The sequence below is a fragment of the Danio rerio genome, chromosome 11 (assembly GCF_052040795.2).
Source record: "Danio rerio strain M-AB ecotype USA chromosome 11, GRCz13ab, whole genome shotgun sequence".
NCBI classification, from domain to species: domain Eukaryota; kingdom Metazoa; phylum Chordata; class Actinopteri; order Cypriniformes; family Danionidae; genus Danio; species Danio rerio.
Genome location: NC_141031.1, coordinates 13,528,776 through 13,550,402, shown reverse-complemented (window position 1 = coordinate 13,550,402; position 21,627 = coordinate 13,528,776). Strand labels below are relative to the sequence as shown.

Genomic DNA, 21,627 nt, shown 5'->3' with positions numbered 1-21,627 from the left:
TCCAGAAGAAAAAAATATTATCACACATACTGTGAAAATGTCCTTGCTCTGTTAAACATCATTTGGGAAATATTTAAAAAAGAGAAATAAGAGGGGCTAATAATTCAGACTTCAACTGTGTGTGTGTGTGTGTGTGTGTGTGTGTGTGTGTGTGTGTGTGTGTGTGTGTGTGGATAGATAGATAGATAGATAGATAGATAGATAGATAGATAGATAGATAGATAGATAGATAGATAGATAGATAGATAGATAGATAGATAGATAGATAGATAGATAGATAGATAGATAGATAGATAGATAGATAGATAGATAGATAGATAGATAGATAGATAGATAGATAGATAGATAGATAGATAGATAGATAGATAGATCATAACAAGAACTGCTGCTTAATTGAATGCATGTAATAGCAACACCCGGTGGTTATTTATTGAATTACGTTCATTTTTGTATAGCGAGCCAGATTCTATTGATATTTATAAAAAGCCTCGCGGGCTGCCACAAAACGGGCCGTAGTTTGGACACCCCTGGACTAAGCCAAAGAACAGTAAGTGGAAAAATGTAAACAGCACCCTCTAGTGGATTTGCCATCTAAAACATGCAACAAAACGTACTTTCATTCATTAATTTTCCTTCGGCTTCGGCTCTCTATTTCAAAGGTATCCACAGCAGAATGAATTGCCAACTATTCCAGCATATGTTTTATGCAGCGGATGCCCTTCCAACTGCAACCCAGTATTTGGAAACACCCATACACAATCATTTTTACACACATATACACTATACCAGTGGTTCTCAAACTTTTTTCATCAAGTACCATCTCAGAAAAAAAAATTGTCTCTTCAAGTACCACAAAAATGAGCAGTATTCAAATACAGTGGTGTAGTAGGCCTAGTAAAGGAGCTACAACTCTGCACAGTTAAAAAAAACGTGGCAGATTACCTCAGAAATATAGGCTATGTGTCATATATGGCATAGTATATACATTATTTTTGATAAATTTTGAAATATATGTAGCATGTACATGACATATTTCATTCCTCCATGTACCATTAGAAGGTTGAGAACCACTGCACTATACGGACAATTTAGTTTATTCAATTCATCTATACTGCATGTCTTTGGACTGTAGTGGAAACCACAGCACCAAGAAACAAAGCGTATTTGAAACAACATATTTTACATTACCCAAAAATGTATAATGGGACACATATTTACAATGAGCATGGCGATAGATTGTTTACATACCACATTTTCTTATTAAGTTAATGATATCAGAAAGAATGCATTGACCACTCTCCCATGAAGTAGACGGTTGACTCAGACAAGCTCTAACCACACTTTGCACAGCTGCTAGATCAGCATGGTCTGACACGTGGCTCCCATAAACCAGGTGACCTGTTGAAAGAACAGATTCAAACAGATCAAAAATAATTTTATAGGGTCATGAAGTGAGGAATCAAAATTCTATTTATCCTTTGACATCATTGTACAATAAAAAAGCATCCTGTAAGTTTCAGAACTTTCTCATTTATCTTGGAAATATGTTGGCTCAGAGAGCTCAAATGTTCTGTAAGTCAACACTAACATATTGAAAGAAAGTCTTTCTCACAATATTATGTTTCACAATACATAAAAATGTGCTGCAAAACATCACAGACCCCAATGGAAATGTGTTGGGGAACCCAAAAAAGAGATGAACCTGCTTCCTGTTTAGGTGTGAGGGATACTGCAAAATTTTGGATATTAATATATAATGTATACATAATATATAATGTTGCTATTGCCACTGTTTAAGTCAACCATCTAGCACCTACAAAGAAATCAACAGTGCAACTTTGTTGTAATGTTTTTTTGCCAGATTTTCATATTTCATGAACTACGTGAGGTGACTTTGCAATTTGACTTACATGGCCACAAGGGATTTTTTGTAACTAGATTGTAACTAGATTGAGTTTCCCAGGAAAACTAACACAATGAGAGGGTGTGGGGAGATGGGTGTGAAATGAGTGGTGGCAGGTATGGTTCAAAGATATCCACAAGAGAACAGGCACCAACACAGACAAACATTCAAAGGCTAACAAACACAGACTGAAACACAAGGCTATATAAAGTGTGTGATAAAAAGTTCATAGCTATCAAGTGTGAGTTGTATAAGATTAAGGGGTGTGTAGTCTAGTTCAGTTGCATATGTGAGGTGCCCTCAAATGTGTGTGGTGGGCACTCTAGCTGGTGCCTGTAACAGATACCAAGTAAATACAGGGCCAGCACCGTTAATATTGATACAAATAACAACAGTTTTCTCTTTTTTTTACCATAAAATACAGTTTTTCCAATAGAATAATAGTAATAGTAAAAAGTGTTTTTCTAATGCATTTGTTTTCTTAACTTGTGCAGTGTGTTTGAGCTCATTCAGTCACAGTATAAGACAGCTTGCATTAAAGTCAATCTGGAAAAACAACGAGTACATTTACATGGACACCTTTAATTAAATTATAATTTGATTAAGACAATACTCTGATTAAGAGTCTACCATGTAAACAGTGATTTTTGATTAATTTAATCAGGTCATAATCTAACAGAAATCGAATTAAGACATGTGGAGTATGCCGATTTTAGTCACAATATTGAAGTGCAGTACAGACATATAAACACCTTACTCAAACTATTATTATTATTATGTAGGACATTTTGCCGTGTTTTGCAACAGGATAGTTTATACACAGATGGCTGTTTGACACTATTCTCTGCATACAGAGTCAGTAGGACCACATCTGCATCGCATAACGTGGAGTTTTTTTTTTCTTCCATTTGGCGTGCGGTATCAAATTTGATCAAAACAACGCTCTTCCAGCAGTCCTTATACATTGTAGTCGAATTCAGTACCTTAGTTTGTCATGGTTGGCATTAATGAAATATTCCTGAATGAAAGTGAAGGCTAAAATCAACAAATTAAAAATGGAGCACCCGAAATTACATAAAACTCCAGAAGAAACATGGATAGCGTGGTGATGCAAAGACGTTAATCGAATTATGCACTATAACATGTAAAACGAGATCATGAAAGGAACATCTAAAAATCAACTCATGTAAACACCTTAATCATATTATTGTCTCAATCAGATTAAGGCGAATAATTTGATTACTGATGTCCATGTACAGTAAATATAGTCAGTGTGTGGAATGAACCAATTTATTACACAATAATGTGGATAAGCATGGCCTCTGCAGATGAAGATCAGGACATCACTGTCTGTTTATGTCCAGTGTCCTGACATTTAATCCTACCAATCAGATTATGCTACGAACACTATACTTGAATGATTCTGAGGTTAAGTGTTTAACCCTAGTTTAAGGCAATATTCCAGCCTCATATCACACCGCTCCACATCAAAATTTATGCAAGTAGCACAATCTGCTTTCGTCATCAAAATGTGCAACCTACTTTTTGAATGGGAGGAAAATCTGACAGGGTAGGACCAAAATATACAGAACACCACCTAAATAACAGAAACCAAACAACAACGAAACTCTAAGCAGTGGAAAAACACTAGACTGCTGCGCTGACTATATTGATCCATGAGTCATATGGCACCACACAAGGTTGAGTAACTGTTTTATTATTTGTTCACTAGTGCCTTGTCTGTTTTTACAGATCATTGCAAGAGTTCACACTTTGCTATTGTTTGATTCTTATTGCGGGTTTGGCATGCTGTCCCAGGAGTGAACCTTTAGCTTGGAGATAATTGAGCCTAGGGCTCCCACCTGGTGATTTAGCATAAAAGGTGGTCTGAGATCAGTCTTGAAAGCTCCACCTGGTAAATGAGGCAAATAGGGACATCGAGTGGATGAAGGGATTCCTTTAAAAAATGAAGATAGGGGAAGTAAGACAAAATGGGTTATTTATAGTGGGCCTGGATTCATCTGATTGGTTTGTCAATGACTGTTGATGAGAGACCACCCGCAATTAATTATAGCATATGATCCTCTCGAAATTTGTTAATAAAACTTACCTTAATATGTACTTGGTCACAACAAAATCCATCATTGAAGGATTTGGGCTATCAAGTATATATAAGCAGATGTTTACAATGGTGAGCACACAGCTTTCTTTCAAACTTTCGTGAAACTAATTTAATGCAGTATGCCAATCATACCAGTGGGCATTTACTACTAAGTCTACAATCTGCCACACCTATTCATATAAGGTGCTCCAATCACTGAGATTAAAACAGAAAATAGTCAATTAATTCTAATTATAACATTATAAGTAGATCTCAGAAAACCAACAAAATAAAAAGCAGTTTATAAACCATTTAAAAAGTTTTAAGTACCAGCAGTACCTGCTATGTATTCCAAAGCTCTAGAGGAATCACTGCAGTGTTTGGCTATGCGGTGATATGTGTCAATCAGAGCATGTAAATCTTCCTGAGTCCTATAAATAGAATGAAGATTAGTCAGATTAGAGATATAAATGCAATAAATAAATGATTGTGCACTCCAATGTGCTCAAATACCTACCAAAAGTAGAGCTGCGCTTGGCCCATGTGTTTGAATGTTTGTCTGTGCAGCAGGACAGAATGCAGGATGGCACACTGAATCTGCACAGAGGCTTCAGGAGAAAACATGGGGATTGTCTGTTTTATCGAGGACCACAGTTCATCCTTCAGGTCCAAGGAGGAATCACACGCCAAGTGCAAGGCTCTAATCCTAACAGAAACTAAATCAGATGAAAGGTTATACACATATTATAACAGAGAACACTTCGATATCATGACCCTTTAGACTGTATGTGAAACCAATTCATTTACTTGCTCCTACATTTAGACCTGGCCTTGTCACATCATTCAATATAAACTTTGGTAACACACTACAATCAAGTTCATTTTTTATTGTTTATTAACTACATCAAAAACAAAACAAACAAAAACACTTTTAAAACATCTTTCTACCTTACATTTAACATTATGTTATATTATATGCACCTATACTAAGCTGACAGAAAGCAGGTTGATGCATTTATATGCAGAGCAAAATCTGTGTGACCTAAGAGGGAAAAATCTAGCTGTGACAACGATATGATAGGTTTAACTAACAAGCTACGAGTGTCCAGAAGTTGGTGCAGCACTGATTCATGCAATTTGTGCAAGTGTGTGAAAAAGTAACATTCTGTAGTGCATTTAGTTATTGTTTAAGGCCATTTTGCCATTTCAAATTTAGACCTGCAGTCTAAACAGTCTCTCAGACATTTACATTAAAAAAGAGAAATATCTCATGCAATTTCTACTGTTTTACCGTGTTTTAGTGATTTCATATTATATATAGCAGGGATTTTAGACCAGTGGGCAGCGGCCCACTAGTGGGCCTCAGCGATCCTGCAGGTGGGCTGTAAGATTAAAACTAACTCTCAATATTATACTATAATTTGAGGATTTCATGATTAATATGCTAAATTAAAATGATCGAAGGAATGCACTTTCTCCTGTTCTCTGGGTGATTACTTCAAACTCGGCATAAAAACATCCTCATGATCACGTCTCCAGCTAGTACACGTAAGTCTGCTCATTCACAAAATAACATTATGCGTGAAGTGAACCTGTCTCCTTGCGTATTTTTGTCTGAACTATTTAATATATCCGCATAGTTGTTCGAATTAATGTCCTGTGAGTGTTTTATAACAGATGAGCACCTAGCGAGGCCCTTGTCTTTCACATGTATTCAGAATATGCAGGTGTAAGTAATATGAATCATCCACATATCTTTTGCGACTTCATTATCTGAGATGTAAAACGCATGGAAAAGCTGCCTAAAAAGAATCATTGCAAAGTCGCGCACACACATAAAGAGACACGAACGCGCTGGTGAAGTGTGTGTGTGTGTGTGTGTGTGTGTGTTTACAGCAGTTTGACTGATAAATATGAATTTGTAGCTAAATCGTTTGCGGTGCAAAACAGCATTTCCCGTTGTTTACATTGTTGCTACAGCATACTGTTAACGCTGAACAGTGGACATGTCATGATCAATTTTAGCAAATAAAAACACTTACAGGTTGTAGTTCACAGCTTCTGCTTTGTGGAGCTTTTAACCGAATCAAGCACTGAACTGGGACAGATTCTGGAGCTGTTCTGTCAAATCATGCTTGCTATGTATTTTATAATTCTCTGGAACATAATTAATATTAAACTGTAAGCACTTCTGTCTTTGTGTTGTGTCCTTTGGAAGCCCAAATACAGAAACAGATGAAGCTCTGTGAAAATAGCAGCTTTTGGACGCATTTTAGCTCTCTGCAATAACGTTACAGCGCCTCTGGCCACGGCCCTTAGCTGCGCAGTGTGTGTCTGCTGTAAAAGTACCTTTGTGATCTCACAAGGGCGAGAAGTATTTTTTGTAGTCCCTAAAATTCATTCATTGTAGGCTTTGCTAAGTTTCTGTAAAAACCAAGGACTCCCTTTGCATTGCACTTTAAGCTTTTTACATGCAGAGATGCTGTTTATGTTCACACAGCTACATTACACATCAACTAAAGTTTAAAATATGAAATTGCAGTGGACCACCCCTTTAAATAACAATAAGTTTGTTTGTTTGGCATAATTCAGTAAAAAAAATGTCTGTAAAACTACATTTAACATGTTTACCTAACTTAAATAAAAAATTTCATCAAGTTGAAAAGATTTGGAAGTTCAACCAAAAAATATTCTGCTATTGTTTTTTTCCTAACAACATTAAAATGAAAATTCAAATGCCTAAAAAGAACAAATAATAAATGAAAATTTCAAATCAACTACCCAAATGATAAATCAAAAGCTCAAATGATCAAATAATAAATCAAAAAGCATTCTCAAATGAGAAATCTACTGTATTTGATATTTAATTTTCATGATCAACTCAGTAAAATCCTGTAATAATTAAATGTTAAATCAAATTCTCAAACTATAATTAAAATGGAGGAACACACACACCCACAGCTGGAAGCTCATGATGGACTAATTACAGAGACTATAAAAATACCTAATTTACACAGACTATTTGCTGAGTCTTGTTTTTTCCTTTACAAAGCATTTTTCTCTGTCCTGTCATGTTTTAATTCTTGTCTTGCTTACTGTTATTGTTGTCTTGCGTCCTGTCCTGTGTCTAAAACATGTTTTATTAACATTTGTCTTTTTTCTTACATTGAAGAAACTGAAGTTTGTTCTAATAATGTATTATTACTGAGTACTGATTTCGAAAGGAGTTTTTTGTACACTCAACTTCAAATAATTTTAGCTCAGTGCAGCTGATGTTTTCAAAAGTTCAGTGAACAAGAAAAATCAAAAGAAAATAAGGATTATGTTTTTTCTTGTTGTTTTGTTGTTGTATTACTGGCTTAATATTTTTAAAGTGCAACCAGAAATATGCAATATACATACAGTGTAAAATATATATACAACAGTATTCATAGCACTTATCTTTTTCAACAGGTTTTTTTTATGTTACAACTTTATTATTCCAAAAAAGATTAAATTAATTTATTTCCTTAAAATTATACACACAATACCCCATAATGACAATCTGGAAAAAAGGTTTTTGAAATTGTTGCAATTTTATTAAAAATAAAAAAACTGAAAAATCACATGCACATAAGTATTCACAGCCTTTGCTAAGGTACATTCTGTTTCCACTGATCATTCTTGAGATGTTTCAACAGCTTAATTGGAGTTTACCTGTGGTAAAATCAGTTGATAGACCATGATTTGAAAAGGCACACACCTGTCTTTACAAAGTCCCAGGGATGACAGTGCATGTCAAAGCACAAAGCAAGCATGAAGACAAAGGAATTGTCTGTACACATCTGAGACAGGATCGTCTTGAGGCACAAGGCTGGGGAAGGTAACAGAAAAATTTCTGCTGCTCTTAAAGTTCTAGTGAGTGAGTTCATAAGTTGAAGACGTTTGGAACCACCAGGACTCTTCCTAGAGCTGGCCGGCCATCTAAGCTGAGTGATCGGGGGAGAAGGGCCTTGGTCAGGAAGGTGATCAATAACCCAATGGTCACTCTGTATGAGCTCCAGCGTTCTTCTGTGGAGAGAGGGGAACCTTACAGAAGGACAACCATCTGTGCAGCAATCCACCAATCAGGCCTGTATGGTAGAGTGGCCAGACTGCCCGCCAGGAATTTGCCAAAAGGCAACTGAAAGATTCTCAGACCATAAGAAACAAAATTCTCTGTTCTGATGAGACTAAAATTGAACTCTTTAGAGTAAATGCCAGGTCGTTATGTTTGGAGAAAACCAGGCCTTGCTCATCGCCATGCTAATACCATCCCTACAGTGAAGTATTGTGGCAGCATCATTCTGTGGGGTGTTTTTTTAGCGGCAGGAACCGGAAGACTAGTCAGGCTAGAGGGAAAGATAAATGCAGCAATGTTCAGAGACATCCTGAATAAAAACCTGTTTCAAAGTGCTTTTGACCACAGACTGGGGCGACCGTTCATCTTCCAGCAGGACAATGACCCAAAGCACACCACCAAAATATCAATGGATGGGCTTCACAACAACTCGGTGAATGTCCTTGAGTGTCCCAGCCAGAGTCCAGATCTAAATCCTATTGAACATCTCTGGAGAGATCTGAAAATGGCTGTACACCATCACTTTCCCTCCAACCTGATAGAGTTTGAGAGGTACTGCAAAGAGGAATGGGCAAAATTTCCCAAAGACAGGTGTGCCAAGCTTGTGGCATCATATTCAAAAAAACTTGAGTCTGTAATTGCTGCCAAAGGTGCATCAACAAATTGAGCAAAGACTGTAAATAATTATGTACATGTGATTTTTTAGGTTTTTTATTTTTAATGAATTTCAAAAATCTTTTTTCACATTGTCATTATGGGGTATTGTGTGTAGAATTTTGAGGAAATAAATGATTTTTTTCTATTTTAGAATAAGGCTGTAACATAAAAAAATGGAAAAAGTAAAGTGCTATGATTACTTTCCAGATGCACTGTAAATATGGTTGTTTTTGATTTCACATTGACTCAATTATACCACTGTGGAGACCATCATTATGGAGAATCATTATGTGTAATGAGCAAAGCACTGCCTACCTGGGACCGAGCGAGGTCTGTCAGCTTTGGTTATAAGCCACAATCTAAACTGGGGATGCACAAATCGTCCTGCATTCTCAGCGTTTAGAAGAGGCCCACCATCTGTCTCCAAATCTGTCAAACACTCAGGTGATTTAGACTGAAATAACGAACTCTCGTAGGTGTAGTGTGTATGGTCATTAGAGTCACCTTTTGTAGTGAAGGACACTACTTGTGTTAACTTGTTCACAACTCTGACATCCCAACAGTCCAGCAGATGACAGTTGTTCAGCACTAACCAGTCGCCATTTTGGACAGCGATGTCCAGAGCTGAGAGAACAGCATCTCCATGACAGCCGGACCCGAAAGAAATAACACTCACCTGTTGACAATAATGACAGACTGATACATAATTTAAAGCTTAACATATATTTTTCACCCACTGAACGACAGTGTTCATGATAACTTCTTAAAAGAACGTCCTTTTATATTAGACATTTATACCACTTTTTACAGATATGGAAAGAGAAAGGTCAGGAATTAATGAGGAGAGGAGGGAAAATGTCACAAGTTGGATTGATCAGCACAGAGGCACATGTGTTAGCTACTAGTCCAAAGCTCTGACTTTTAGAATGAGATTTTATTTATTTCCACATGACCATCCAGAGAAATGTGTTTGCATGACATACATAGAGCATTGTCAGGACCTTATATTCACTTAAGCAACCTACAGATATGGCTACTGGGAACCTGTGTTTCTGCACGCGCAATACTGCAATTTGTCAACCGCAGTCACGCGCAATACTGCGGCTGTAAAAGCCACCTTTTCATTATATATATAAAAAAACATTTCTGTGCTTTACGCAATAGCCACCAGGTGGCGCAAGGAACAACCGCTTTTCCATTGACTTACAGGTGGTTGTCATACAGTATGTGTTATTGAATATAAAATATTTTCTAAAAAAAATGCAATTAAAAAACATTTTTGAAAAAAAACAAGACAAATTTTTTAAATACAAATTTATTACATCATATATCATTAGAAAAAAATAGTAAATTGTTAAAGTTTTAAAGTAAAAAAAAAACTGTAGCCTACTATCATTTATTAGATAAAAAACAAACTGGCCAGCACATTCAACTGTCCTTAGTCACAATTTGGCCAGTTCAATAAAAAATAATAATTAAAACAAAATAATAATAATAATAATAATAATAATAATAGTAGTAGTAATAATAATAATAATAATACAATAATAATTAATTCTTCCTGGATATCAACACTAGCCAAAATATATTCAAATTTAATAATTTTAAATTTAATATGGTCCGCTTCTGGTGCTTCACACCTTGCTCATTTTTATTTCAGGAAAGTCCGAGATTTAGATTTAGTTACCTGTAAAATGTTTTCTCTGCGAAATATGTGAAGTTTACCCAACTTTTAAATTATGCGGAGGCCAAGGCTGAGGGAAAGAGCTATCATAGCAGCTTGTGCCTATGGTTTATATATGGTGTTCTTCACCATTCAGAGGAATTTGTGGGTACAAGAGAGATCTCAGGGCAGGTGGGAGCAAATTGTGGCGACTGACCACTTTCCTCCTCTATGTTTTATTCCTCTATGATTTATTCCCACATATGAATCCGAATGCATACGTTTTTTTTGTTTTTTTTTTTTTCGTGTTTACATGGTCATAGAACAGATCCAATCTGTGTCACATATGAGAAGAAAATCTGAATTGGGTCACATTTAACTGGCAGTGTAAACGGGGCCTAGGAGAGTCAATGACAGGTCATAACATTACTGGACAGCCCATTTATACCCCTATATGTGATCTCAAAAAACTTACCCTTTTGTTGTCCACTTGGCACTGTGCAATTTGTTTAATCAAGTGGAGAGGGTGGATGCTCACTGCTGCTTCTCTGGTTATATCTGGTAAAAACACAACTACAGGACCTTCATGTTTGGACAGTAGGTTGGAGATGTTTTCCACTGAGGTCACTGAGGGGTCGCCAGTATATGATTGAGGCATGTGTCCATTCGCACAGGCCATGAGGTCTTCTTCCACTGCTGCTAGCCAATGAGGACACAGAGTCTTCCAGAGAATGGCCCGCTGTAGTGTGGACAAATGAGAGTGAGATCGACAAGGCACTGGTCCAATCACCGTAGAGGAAGGAAAGCGCAGGTATTTCTGCCACAGTCTGGATGAATTCACAAGAGAGGACACAAGACCCCTGAAGGGTGCAATCGTCTGTAACAGATAAACATCATCTGGAGATTGTGTTTGAATCCAGCTTGGCAGCTCGGGGATAGACTGTGTTGACGCTGATAAAAAATGCTCTGAAGACTCCCAGTTGCTTAATCCTCTGAGGAAAATGACTCGTTCTACCTCAGGGCAGCCCTCATTGTGCTCAATAATGGCAAAAGATACCAATAATCTGAATAAAGCGGAATGGCTCTGGAACAAGCAGGGTTTATACTGGGAAAAGATATGAGAGACAATCCTGTAGGTAATCTCAGATTTGCCTGCTCTGAGCTCCGTCTCTCTCCCGTCTGGGCTCTCCATGGCTAAAGCTGACCGCAAAGTGAGCAGGAAACCATGAAGAGTGAAAAGATAACAGGGGGACAGCTGGGCCACGTCCTGCAGGGCATTGTAAAGGGATGTGGTGAGCTCTGCTATTTGATAAAAATCAGTCATTAGGGGTTTATGCTGATCTATCTGTTGAGATAGCGCCTTGATTTCTGTTTCAAGTCCGAGAGAGACACTCTGACACATGTAGACCTGTGGAAGGAACTGAGGGTCCTGGAAAAGTGGTGTAGAGGCGTGCATGACATACTCCATCAAGGAAAACTGCAATCATCATAAAAATAAACATTAGGACCTATGCTTATAAAACTGAACATTCAAAAAAAAACTTTTTGACAAGCTGACCTTGTTCTCAGAAAGTTTATGCTGAAGTATCTGTTTTTTTGTTTGTACTCGATGATGTAGAGTCCATAGAGCTGAACATTCAGTCTGCATCAGTTCTGTCAGAATCAGGTCCCGAACTTCAGATGTGCTTGGAGAAAGATCAATCATTTGAACCTCCTCGAGAAATGAAGGATGAATTTCTAGCAGGAAAATGTGGAGAAAAAAGTTTTAAAAACCTATAAAACAGTATACTGCTTGCAGCAGGGGTTTTCAAACTAGGCTGTGGCCAAAAAGTGTGAGTGGAAAAAATATATATTTCATACTGTAGCTATAAAAGTTTATATTTTTTAAGATATTACAGCATGTGGTCCAAAACATTGAAAATCATGAAATTAAACATAGTTAGGAATATCGGGGAGTTGAAAATTTTAGTTGTCACTTTCAAAAACAAAAAAAAAATGAAAAAATGTTTCATACTTGACATTACTGTATGTAAGAAAGTCCAATCACAGATTAATAGCAGACCAAAGTCAGGCCTAAATTCACATTGACAAAAGTTTCTTTCCAAGATGTTTGACTAATGAAAACACCACTGTGATGTGGAGGAGAACCTGTCGCCAAATCCACAAGGTCAAACTGATGGAAACACACATCCCAGGACAGAAATCTGACATATTCAGGGGAGCTAATAATTCTGACTTCAACTATATATATATATATATATATATATATATATATATATATATATATATATATATATATATATATATATTATTCTTTCCCCAATTTCTGTTTAATGGAGAGAAGATTTTCTCAACACATTTCTAAACATCATAGTTTTATTAACTCATTTCTAATAACAGATTTATTTTAGCTTTGTCATGATTTATCTTTGTCATTTAAAGCCTTAACTAGGTTAATTAGGTTAACTAGGCTGGTTAGGGTGGTTAAACTGCTTTTATTCTAGCCGAAATAAAACAAATAAGACTTTCTCAAGAAGAAAAAGTATTATCAGACATACTGTGAAAATGTTCTTGCTCTGTTAAGCATTCATTCATTCATTTTCTTTTTGGTTTAGTCCTTTTATTACTCTGGGGTCATCACAGCAGAATAAACCGCCAACCTCTACAGCCCGTTTTTACGCAGCGGATGCCCTTCCAGACTCAACCCATCTCTGGGAATCATCCACACACAGTTATTCACACTCATACACTATGGACAATTTAGCCTACCCAATTCACCTGTTTCACATGTCTTTGGACTGTGGGGGTAACTGGAGAATCCAGAGGAAACCCACACGAACGCAAGGAGAACATGCAAACTCCAAACAGAAACGCCAATTGACCCAGACTAGGCTCGAACCAGCGATCTTCTTGCTGTGATGCGACAGCACTACCTACTGTGCCACTGAATCACCTTCTGTTAAACATCATTTGAGAAATATAAAAAAACGGGGAAAAAAATTAATAGGAGAGCTTATAATTCTGACTTCAACTGTATTTATATATATATTGTGTCATGTATACATATATGTTATGTACATGTTATGTATATATAGGAATGAACCGCCAACTCTTCCGGCACATGTTTTACAGAGCAGATGCCCTATTGGCCGCAACCTAATACAATAGTACAATATATATGATATGGCAACGCAGTGGCGCAGTAGGTAGTGCTGTCGCCTTACAGCAAGAAGATTGCTGGGTCACTGGTTTGGAGTTGGAGTTTGGAGTGGAGTTTGCATGTTCTCCCTGCACTCGCATGGGTTCCCTGTTGGCGGTTCATTCCGCTGTGGCGACCCCGCATTAATAAAGGGACTAAGCCGACAAGAAAATGAATAAATGAATAATATTTGATATACATTTATGACATTTAATAAACAGTATGTTAAGTCCTCATGTAGTGTGCATATGTTTTAATATATCAGCTTTCGATATGGGGACATGCAGTGAGAAACACTTTTAACTTTTCTAATCTGTTTGTTTGTTTGTTTGTTTGTTTGTTTGTTTGTTTGTTTGTTTGTTTGTTTGTTTGTTTGTTTGTTTGTTTGTTTGTTTGTTTGTTTGTTTGTTTTTGCAGTAAGGGCGCAGTGGCGCAGTAGGTAGTGCTGTCACCTCACAGCAAGAAGGTTCTGATTTGAGCCTCGGCTGGGTCAGTTAACGTTTCTGTGTGGAATTTGAACGTTCTCCCTGCATTCGCGTTGTTTTCCTCCGGGTGCTCCGGTTTCCCCCACAGTCCAAAGACACGTGGTACAGGTGAATTAGGTAGGCTAAATTGTCCATAGTGTATGTATGTTGGCGAATGAGTGTGTATGGGTTTCCCAGTGATGGTTTGCTGCGCTGGAAGGGCATCCACTGCGTAAAACATGTGCTGGATAAGTTGGCGGTAAATTCTGCTGTAGCGACCCCCGATTAATAAAGGGACTAAACCAAAATGAATGAATTAATTAATTTTTTGCAGTAAACCTACATTATGGTTGAATGAATAAAACTTTAGTTCACTGATTCCACCATCTGAACTGTTCCCTCTTACTGTATGTATAAACCATAACGAAACCTGTTTCATATTTTTAAATAACAATATTTAAAGATTGTCAATGATTGTTTATTGAATCGATGTGTATCTTGTGTGCTGGTGTTTTAAAGTTATGTTCCTGTTGTATTTGTATGATAAAAGGATTATGTAAACCACTGATCCTGTAAATGCAGGACTTTTCTGAATGAACAAACACAACATGCAGAGTATTGAACACTGGAGAGCCTGTGTTAAAAGTAGTGACTGTTTAGAGCAGGGGTGGCCAACCCTGTTCCTGGAGAGCCACCTTCCTGCAGATTTCAGTTGCACCTGAACCAATTAATTAGGACCTGAACACCATATGATAATTACAGGCAGGTGTGTTTGATATGGGTTGCAACTAAAATCTGCAGGAAGGTTTCTCAATTCCAAGAACGCAGAGAACGAACTTGTGTTCTTGTGGAGACCAGTCTTGCCAGGTGTCCACGGAAGAACGAACTCAGGAGACCGCGAGGGCAGAGAACGCGTCCTTTGAGAAATGGGATGCTGCGTTCTTCCTGATGGTCACATGATCTTCACGTGTTTTAAATGGTAAATTATTTAAACATTACAGCCTTCATACAACGATTTATTGTTTTTCCCCTTTTCAAAATATATATACTTTGCATAAAAACATTATAAATATATGCTGCACAATATAAATAAAACAGATTTTAATATGAATTTCAGCAAACAAACACCCTTAATATGTTTATTCCTTTATTAAGATGTCCATGGTAATGTTTACTTTCACCATTTCATTTAGAGAAACTCCTGAGGTAAATAGTTCATATCTATGAACTTTAATAATAAATCTAGATAAAATGTAGCGCTTCCCACCTCCAGTCGCAATGACTTCTGGGACTTCCAGAGCGAGTTCGGTGCTCAAGTCTGCATCAGTGCGTCCTCGATATCAAGAACACATCCGGGAAGTTTCACGCGTCCTCCGTACTTGCGGTCTTGAGTATTGGAACTGAACTTAGGCAGCTGATGATGACGTTTCACGAGAACACGAGGACGCAAGACCGCTGAAGAACGCATATTGAGAAACAGCCGGTGGCTCTCCAGGAACAGGGATGGCCACCCCTGGTTTAGAGTTTTGTGTCTAGAAAGTGCTCTTGTTTCATTTCATTTCTATTAAAAATCTGAGGTAATCTATCAATTATTGCTCTCATGATGGCTATCAGATGAATTAAAAATCATATTCAAGCTCTACTATGATTTTTAATAACATGCTGAGCACAAGAGCACCTTGTTTTTCCATTCATTTTAAGCCATGTAAATTCAGCTCTTTAGTCAGTGAAAGTCAGGGAAAAGTCATGACATTTGGCTAAGAGTTGAAACCTTGTCAGCTCTCTTTCATAATTTATTGAGGGTTTTTGCTCGTTTTTAAAGGTGGTGCTCAGAGGTCAGTCTTAGGATATATTAAATATACAGGTTGATTCAAAAAGAATACCACAACTTTAAAAATCGAGAACTCTGCAAACATGAAAAAGAGAGCTAAGCTCTTTCTGTCGCCAATTTAAGGAAGCTCTAAAATGTGTATATAGCACAGCAGGAAAGCTGTGTATACAGAGGTAAGCAGTCAGCTGGTAAGTGCGAAAAGGAACGGCATCATACCACATCGTAGCGTTTATTAAAAAGATGAAATACAGCCATACGTACTTCTGCCTACATAGTTCGCGATCTCCAGAAATGTACATAGAGCTACGTTTTCAGAATGAGCCTTTGTTGGTCTTATCAGAATTAAAAAGCAACAACTGTTATTGAACAATAGCTTTTTAATTGCATTGAACTTAATATATGCTGCTCGTTATAATTATTGTAAAAAGAAAATTTTAAAAAAGGACCATACAAAAAAAATCATGATGTAACATCCACAATCACTTACCCTGTATCAGAGTTCGGATTGGAAGGGAAGTGCTCATAATAAGATGAAAGTCAGGATGAGCAGACTGAACTGTGTGGCTATTACCACAGGTTTCTGGTGTTACAAATGCCTGAAGGACTTGCAGATTTGATATTGCTCGTTCAATATGCTTCACCAATACTCTTAGACCTGCAGCAGACGGAAGCAAGTTACACTTAAATATGTCACATTTAAAAAAATAATCTGAAGATCAAAGTGAGGAAGACTTTGCAAAAGACTGACCTTCTTTCGCTCCATGATTCAGTTTATCAAGTAACTCTGGATCATCAGAAGAAACTGTAAGTCCATATTTAGCCTCTGCATGACTTTTAGACTGACCTACAAAGAAAACTAACAATAACTTAATGACATTTCTAAGCTTACACATACAGTTGAAGTCAAAATTAACAGAATTCTGAAGATATTTCCCAATTGCTGTTTAACAGAAGTTTTTTTCAACACATTTTAAACATAATATATTTAATAAGTTATTTCTAATAACAAATTTCTTTTGTCTTTGCCATGGTGACAATATATTAAAATTTTAGTTACTTGCAAGACACAGTGGCAAATTAATGGCTTAACTAGCTTATGTAACTTAAATTAGGTTAAATATGCAAGTCATTAGACAACAGTGGTTTGTTTTGTAGCCAAAAAATCTTATGGAAGCTAATAATTGTTACGATGACCAGCAATCTATCAGCTACAGATTGCTATAGAAGTGCAATTCAGCCACGATTAACAAACTCCAACTCCCAGCATGCACCTCGCACACACCCGTTCTCCATTTTCACTGATTACACAAACAGCTGGTAACCCATTATGGACTATTTATATACCACACTATAGCACACAAACAGTGTTGAGTCTTGTTAATCTGTAAAAATTACGAAGCCTTTACCTTGCCTTGTTTGTCCATGTCATGTTTCCAGACCCTAATCTAGTTTGTGTTATGTTAGCTGCCTGAACCGATCTCTTGCCTGCTTTGACTACTCTTTTCAATTGCCCTTTATGATTCTGTTTGCTCCTGTGATTAACCATTGCCAGCCTGCCTAATCTTTAGTGATTGTAAAATAAAGCTTTCTAAACCTGTGAATCATTTGACTCAAGTGTATTGGAAAAAGGTTCGTTACTCGAAGCTTTCCAAATCAGAGCTCGATGAGGACCTCTGCTGGTTAAAGTGTGGGAAAGCACTGTGTTGCAAAAATATCAAACAATGACAACTTACAAACTCATTAATGTAGTAATACAACAAAAGTAACATAAACAAATTACCATCAATTATTAACCATTACAATTATCGTAGTCTATTACATATAAGGTATGTTACATTACACCACCGATAACTGTAATGAAATCCAAGGTATTCAAAAGTATTTATGTTTATCATATTACAACCAGTTCTATACCTAACCACTTGTTCCGAGCGGGGATCAAACAAGGGATTCCTGCATGGTAAGCGAGTGCTAAAAGGAGGAGGCTATGAGAGTGAGGCACTCGCCAGCTAGCCTCCGTTACACACTATACCCCAATAAGCAGTGGCCTTTTTTAAAAATAGCCATAAATAACACACTAATACACCTTAATGTGGTTTAAAAACGTATAATAAATTACTATTGTATTTTAGTTTAATTACTGGTGTGTGTGACCGGTGCAGTGCTTTGAAACAGCCGAAATGCATGTAATCGATGCCTAATCTTTCGCTATGCACTTTACTAACTCACAAGGGTGTTTAAACCTTTGAATCAAAATTCAAAGCAGTCACGTGAGTATAAGCGAAAATTAAGCTTCAGATGTCACTGAAAACATGGTCATGGCAAAATGAATCAAGCTCCCATACACTGCTTTACTGCGAGATGCATAATTTTTTTGATAAACGCTTTAAACCCTTGGTCCACCGTGTCACAACACTACTATTCTATCTACTTACTATTACTATTACTATTCTATTTACTATTTACTATCAGTAAAGACACTGCAGTTTTATTCTCAACCCTGTTGTCAGAACTAAATGTATTAATAATATTAATATCAAAATTAGTTTAGGAAAATTTAAAAACTGCTTTTATTCCTTCCAAAATGAAGAAATTCCCAGAAGGGAAAATGTTACCGGAAATACAGTGTAATGTCCTTGCTCTGTTAAACATCACTTGGAAAATATTTGAAAAAGAGTAAAAATTTCACTATATACAGTTGAAGCCAGAATTATTAGCCCCCCTTTGATTTTTTTTCTTTTTTAAATATTTCGCAAACTATGTTTAACAGAGCAGAAATTAGTTATTAAAAACTATTATGTTTAAAAATGTGTTGAAAAAATCTCTCCTTTAAACAGTAATTGGGGAAAAAATAAACAGGGGGCAAATAATTCTGTTTTTAACTGTATATTATGGTTTAAAAAAATTATACTAACCAGGAGAAAACAATGTCTGAGAGTTGGGTTCCTCATCTTTATGACAATTTGCCAATAAATGGCAACGTTGTGCTCGAGTATCTCTTTTCCCCCAGAGCAGGACACTTCGGACCAGATCAGAGGAATCTCCATGTATGTGATGCAGATCTAGTCCAAGTATTTGATTGAAAGCAATTTGAAATGTCTTACTGACGGGAATGGCCACGTAGTGATCACAAGTTGCAAAGGGAACATCATCCAGAAGTGTAGCACGAGGGTCCTCCAGAGTCATATTCATTTCCCCAGTCAGACAAAGTTTGTGCCACTTCAGGAGCAGCTCTTGTCGAACATCAGGGCCAAATGGACCCAAGTAAGTAACTGCAGCTGCCAAAATGAGGGCATCACCTGGAATGCTTTGATTAGCCAATGTTGCTTCCTGTAAAATATCAAATAATTTGTTGACAAGATTCATTTAAACAACCAGTAGGAAAAATACCCCTCTTTTCCTTTCCATATGCCCCAGACACTTTTTTAAAAACATTCAATTTGTTCTGGAAAATATTGTGCAATTCTGAATGTACTTCATGCCAGTGAGTGGGTTTGATAAACCACCTGTAGGATAAACACTCTTTCCTCTCTGCGTGCAGTTGAAGTCAGAATGATTAGCCGTCCTGAATTATTCGCTTCCTGTTTATTTTTCCCCCAATTTCTGTTTAATGGAGAAAAGATTTTTTCAACACATTTTTTTACGTAAAAGTTTTAATAACGTATCTCTAATAACTGAATTGTTTTATCTTTTCCATTATGACAGCACATAATATTTTACTAGATATTTTTTAAGACACTTCTATACAGCTTAAAGTGACATTTAAAGGCTTAACTAGGTTAATTAAGTTAACTAGGCAGGTTAGGGTAATTAGGCAAGTTGTTGTATAAGGTTGGTCTGTTCTGTAGACTATCAAAAAAATAGATAAAAAAATTAAAAGCTGCTTTTCTTCTAGCTGAAATACAACGAATAAGGCTTTGCCCAGAACAAAAAAAATATTTTTAGGAAATACTGTGAAAAATTCCTGCATCTGTGGGAGGCTAATAATTCTGACATCGTCTTTATGTGTGTATAAAAAACAAACAAACAAACAAACAAAAAAACTAACTAACTACAAAACTAACTTAGACTTGTTGTAGTATCTATATGATTTATGTACCTTAATTTAACCAGGTTAAAAAAAAAAAAAACATTGAGAAACAGTTAAATGATCAATGTCCCTTGAACGAAGGGCATAGTGGCTTTTTGACCTTCAAAGAAGGGAGCAGGCGCCAGACCAAGAAGAGCCTTATAGACCAGATATTGCTGCCCTCTGGTGATTTACAGTGCTTGTTTTATTCTCATTTGTGAGTTGCTTTTGCATAAAAGTGAATAATGTTAAATGAATAGCTGTAAAGGCGTCAAAGTGGCGCAGTAGGTAGTGCTGTCGCCTCACAGCAAGAAGGTCGCTGGTTCGAGCCTCGGCTCAGTTGGCGTTTCTGTGTGGAGTTTGCATGTTCTTCCTGCGTTTGCGTGGATTTCCTCCAGGTGCTCTGGTTTCCCCCACAGTCCAAAGACATGCGGTACAGGTGTGTGTGTGTGTAAATGAGTGTGTGTGGATGTTTCCCAGAGATGGGTTGCGGCTGGAAGTGCATCCGCTGCATAAAAACATGCTGGATAAGTTGGCAGTTCATTCCGCTGTGGTGACCCCGGATTAATAAAGGACTAAGCCGATAAGAAAATGAATGAATGAACTACAAGCAGTGGTGTAAAGTAAGTAATTGCTTGTATAGTAAAATTTACAGCAAAAACTTCACCCACCTTTCCTTCTAATACCCAGTCTTTAATGTGATGTTCAGCCAGTTTAAGGACAGCACATGACTCCCTCTCTTGAGCCTCAGCGGTACTGAGCTGGGCCTTCAGCAACTCCATGTCTTGTTTGTTGAACTCCTGCTGTCTCTCCAGTTCATCTAGTCTTTCCCGCTCCGACTCCATCTGTAGCCTCAAAACACTCAGCCTTTCTTGACTCTCGGCCATGAGATTGTACAAATCTTGCTTTTTAGCCTTTTGAGGTGCAATGTGGCGCAGTATGCAAGCATACTGGTATACTGCTCTCACCCAGCGACACAAAGACTCACAAGCCCGACTCATATCTCGTACAGAGTCTGGCTGAAAACTAGGTGCCTGTATGATGTGACCCAACTTTTGAATTGTCTCATTGGTTAATTTAGAGCAGTCGAAAAATTCCAGTTCCTGATGGTGTAGAAAAAGAAATGCTTATGTAAAATGTCAAAAACAATACTCAAACTAAAAAAAAAATTTTTAACACTTTCTATGGATCCAAAATGCATAATGCTTCAAAAGAGTCTTCTTAATACACGCAGAATCTCTTAAATGAGCCTATAATTTCTAGTACCATCTGATAAAGAGTGTTCACAGCTAGTGAGAATGCAAAATGCTGGATGTAGAAGTTCATTCAATGTTACCCTGAACATAAGGCATAAGGTGTAAGGTATTTTTAAATCTTTGCTTGTATGTATATTCAGAAATTGTTGAGTGTAAAGGACGGTGCACACTAGGGATGCCACGGTTCTAAATATAATATTGAACCGTACGGTACGACCTCCACAGTTCAATACGAGCTTGTGAATTGCGGTTTTCTCGGTTTTGCGTTTAAATAATTCATGTGCGTTTTATATCTCCCCGAATTGACTGTGTGTGCCTCTAAATCCATGAGCTGAGATGAGAAAACTCCTCCCCGCGAGTAAAAATCCAATCACTATGCTCTAAA

The 21,627-nt window shown here is 37.1% G+C and overlaps 1 protein-coding gene across 2 annotated transcripts in view; it reads right to left on the bottom strand.

Moving 5' to 3' along the window:
- dnhd1 (dynein heavy chain domain 1) overlaps positions 1-21,627 on the bottom strand; it is an 80,107-nt gene that overhangs the window by 12,520 nt on the left and 45,960 nt on the right. Inside the window, exons 31-41 of one of the 2 annotated variants that reach the window (XM_087273464.1) lie at positions 20,658-21,089; positions 18,833-19,247; positions 16,666-16,773; positions 16,405-16,572; positions 11,982-12,160; positions 10,899-11,900; positions 9,265-9,436; positions 9,076-9,189; positions 4,522-4,720; positions 4,344-4,435; positions 1,249-1,398 (exon numbers count right to left, since the gene is read on the bottom strand). In XM_087273464.1, the coding sequence (XP_087129590.1) occupies positions 1,249-1,398; positions 4,344-4,435; positions 4,522-4,720; positions 9,076-9,189; positions 9,265-9,436; positions 10,899-11,900; positions 11,982-12,160; positions 16,405-16,572; positions 16,666-16,773; positions 18,833-19,247; positions 20,658-21,089 (3,031 nt within the window). The remainder of the gene's footprint in view (positions 1-1,248; positions 1,399-4,343; positions 4,436-4,521; positions 4,721-9,075; positions 9,190-9,264; positions 9,437-10,898; positions 11,901-11,981; positions 12,161-16,404; positions 16,573-16,665; positions 16,774-18,832; positions 19,248-20,657; positions 21,090-21,627) is intronic. The other variant, XM_087273465.1, reaches the window with a different exon arrangement.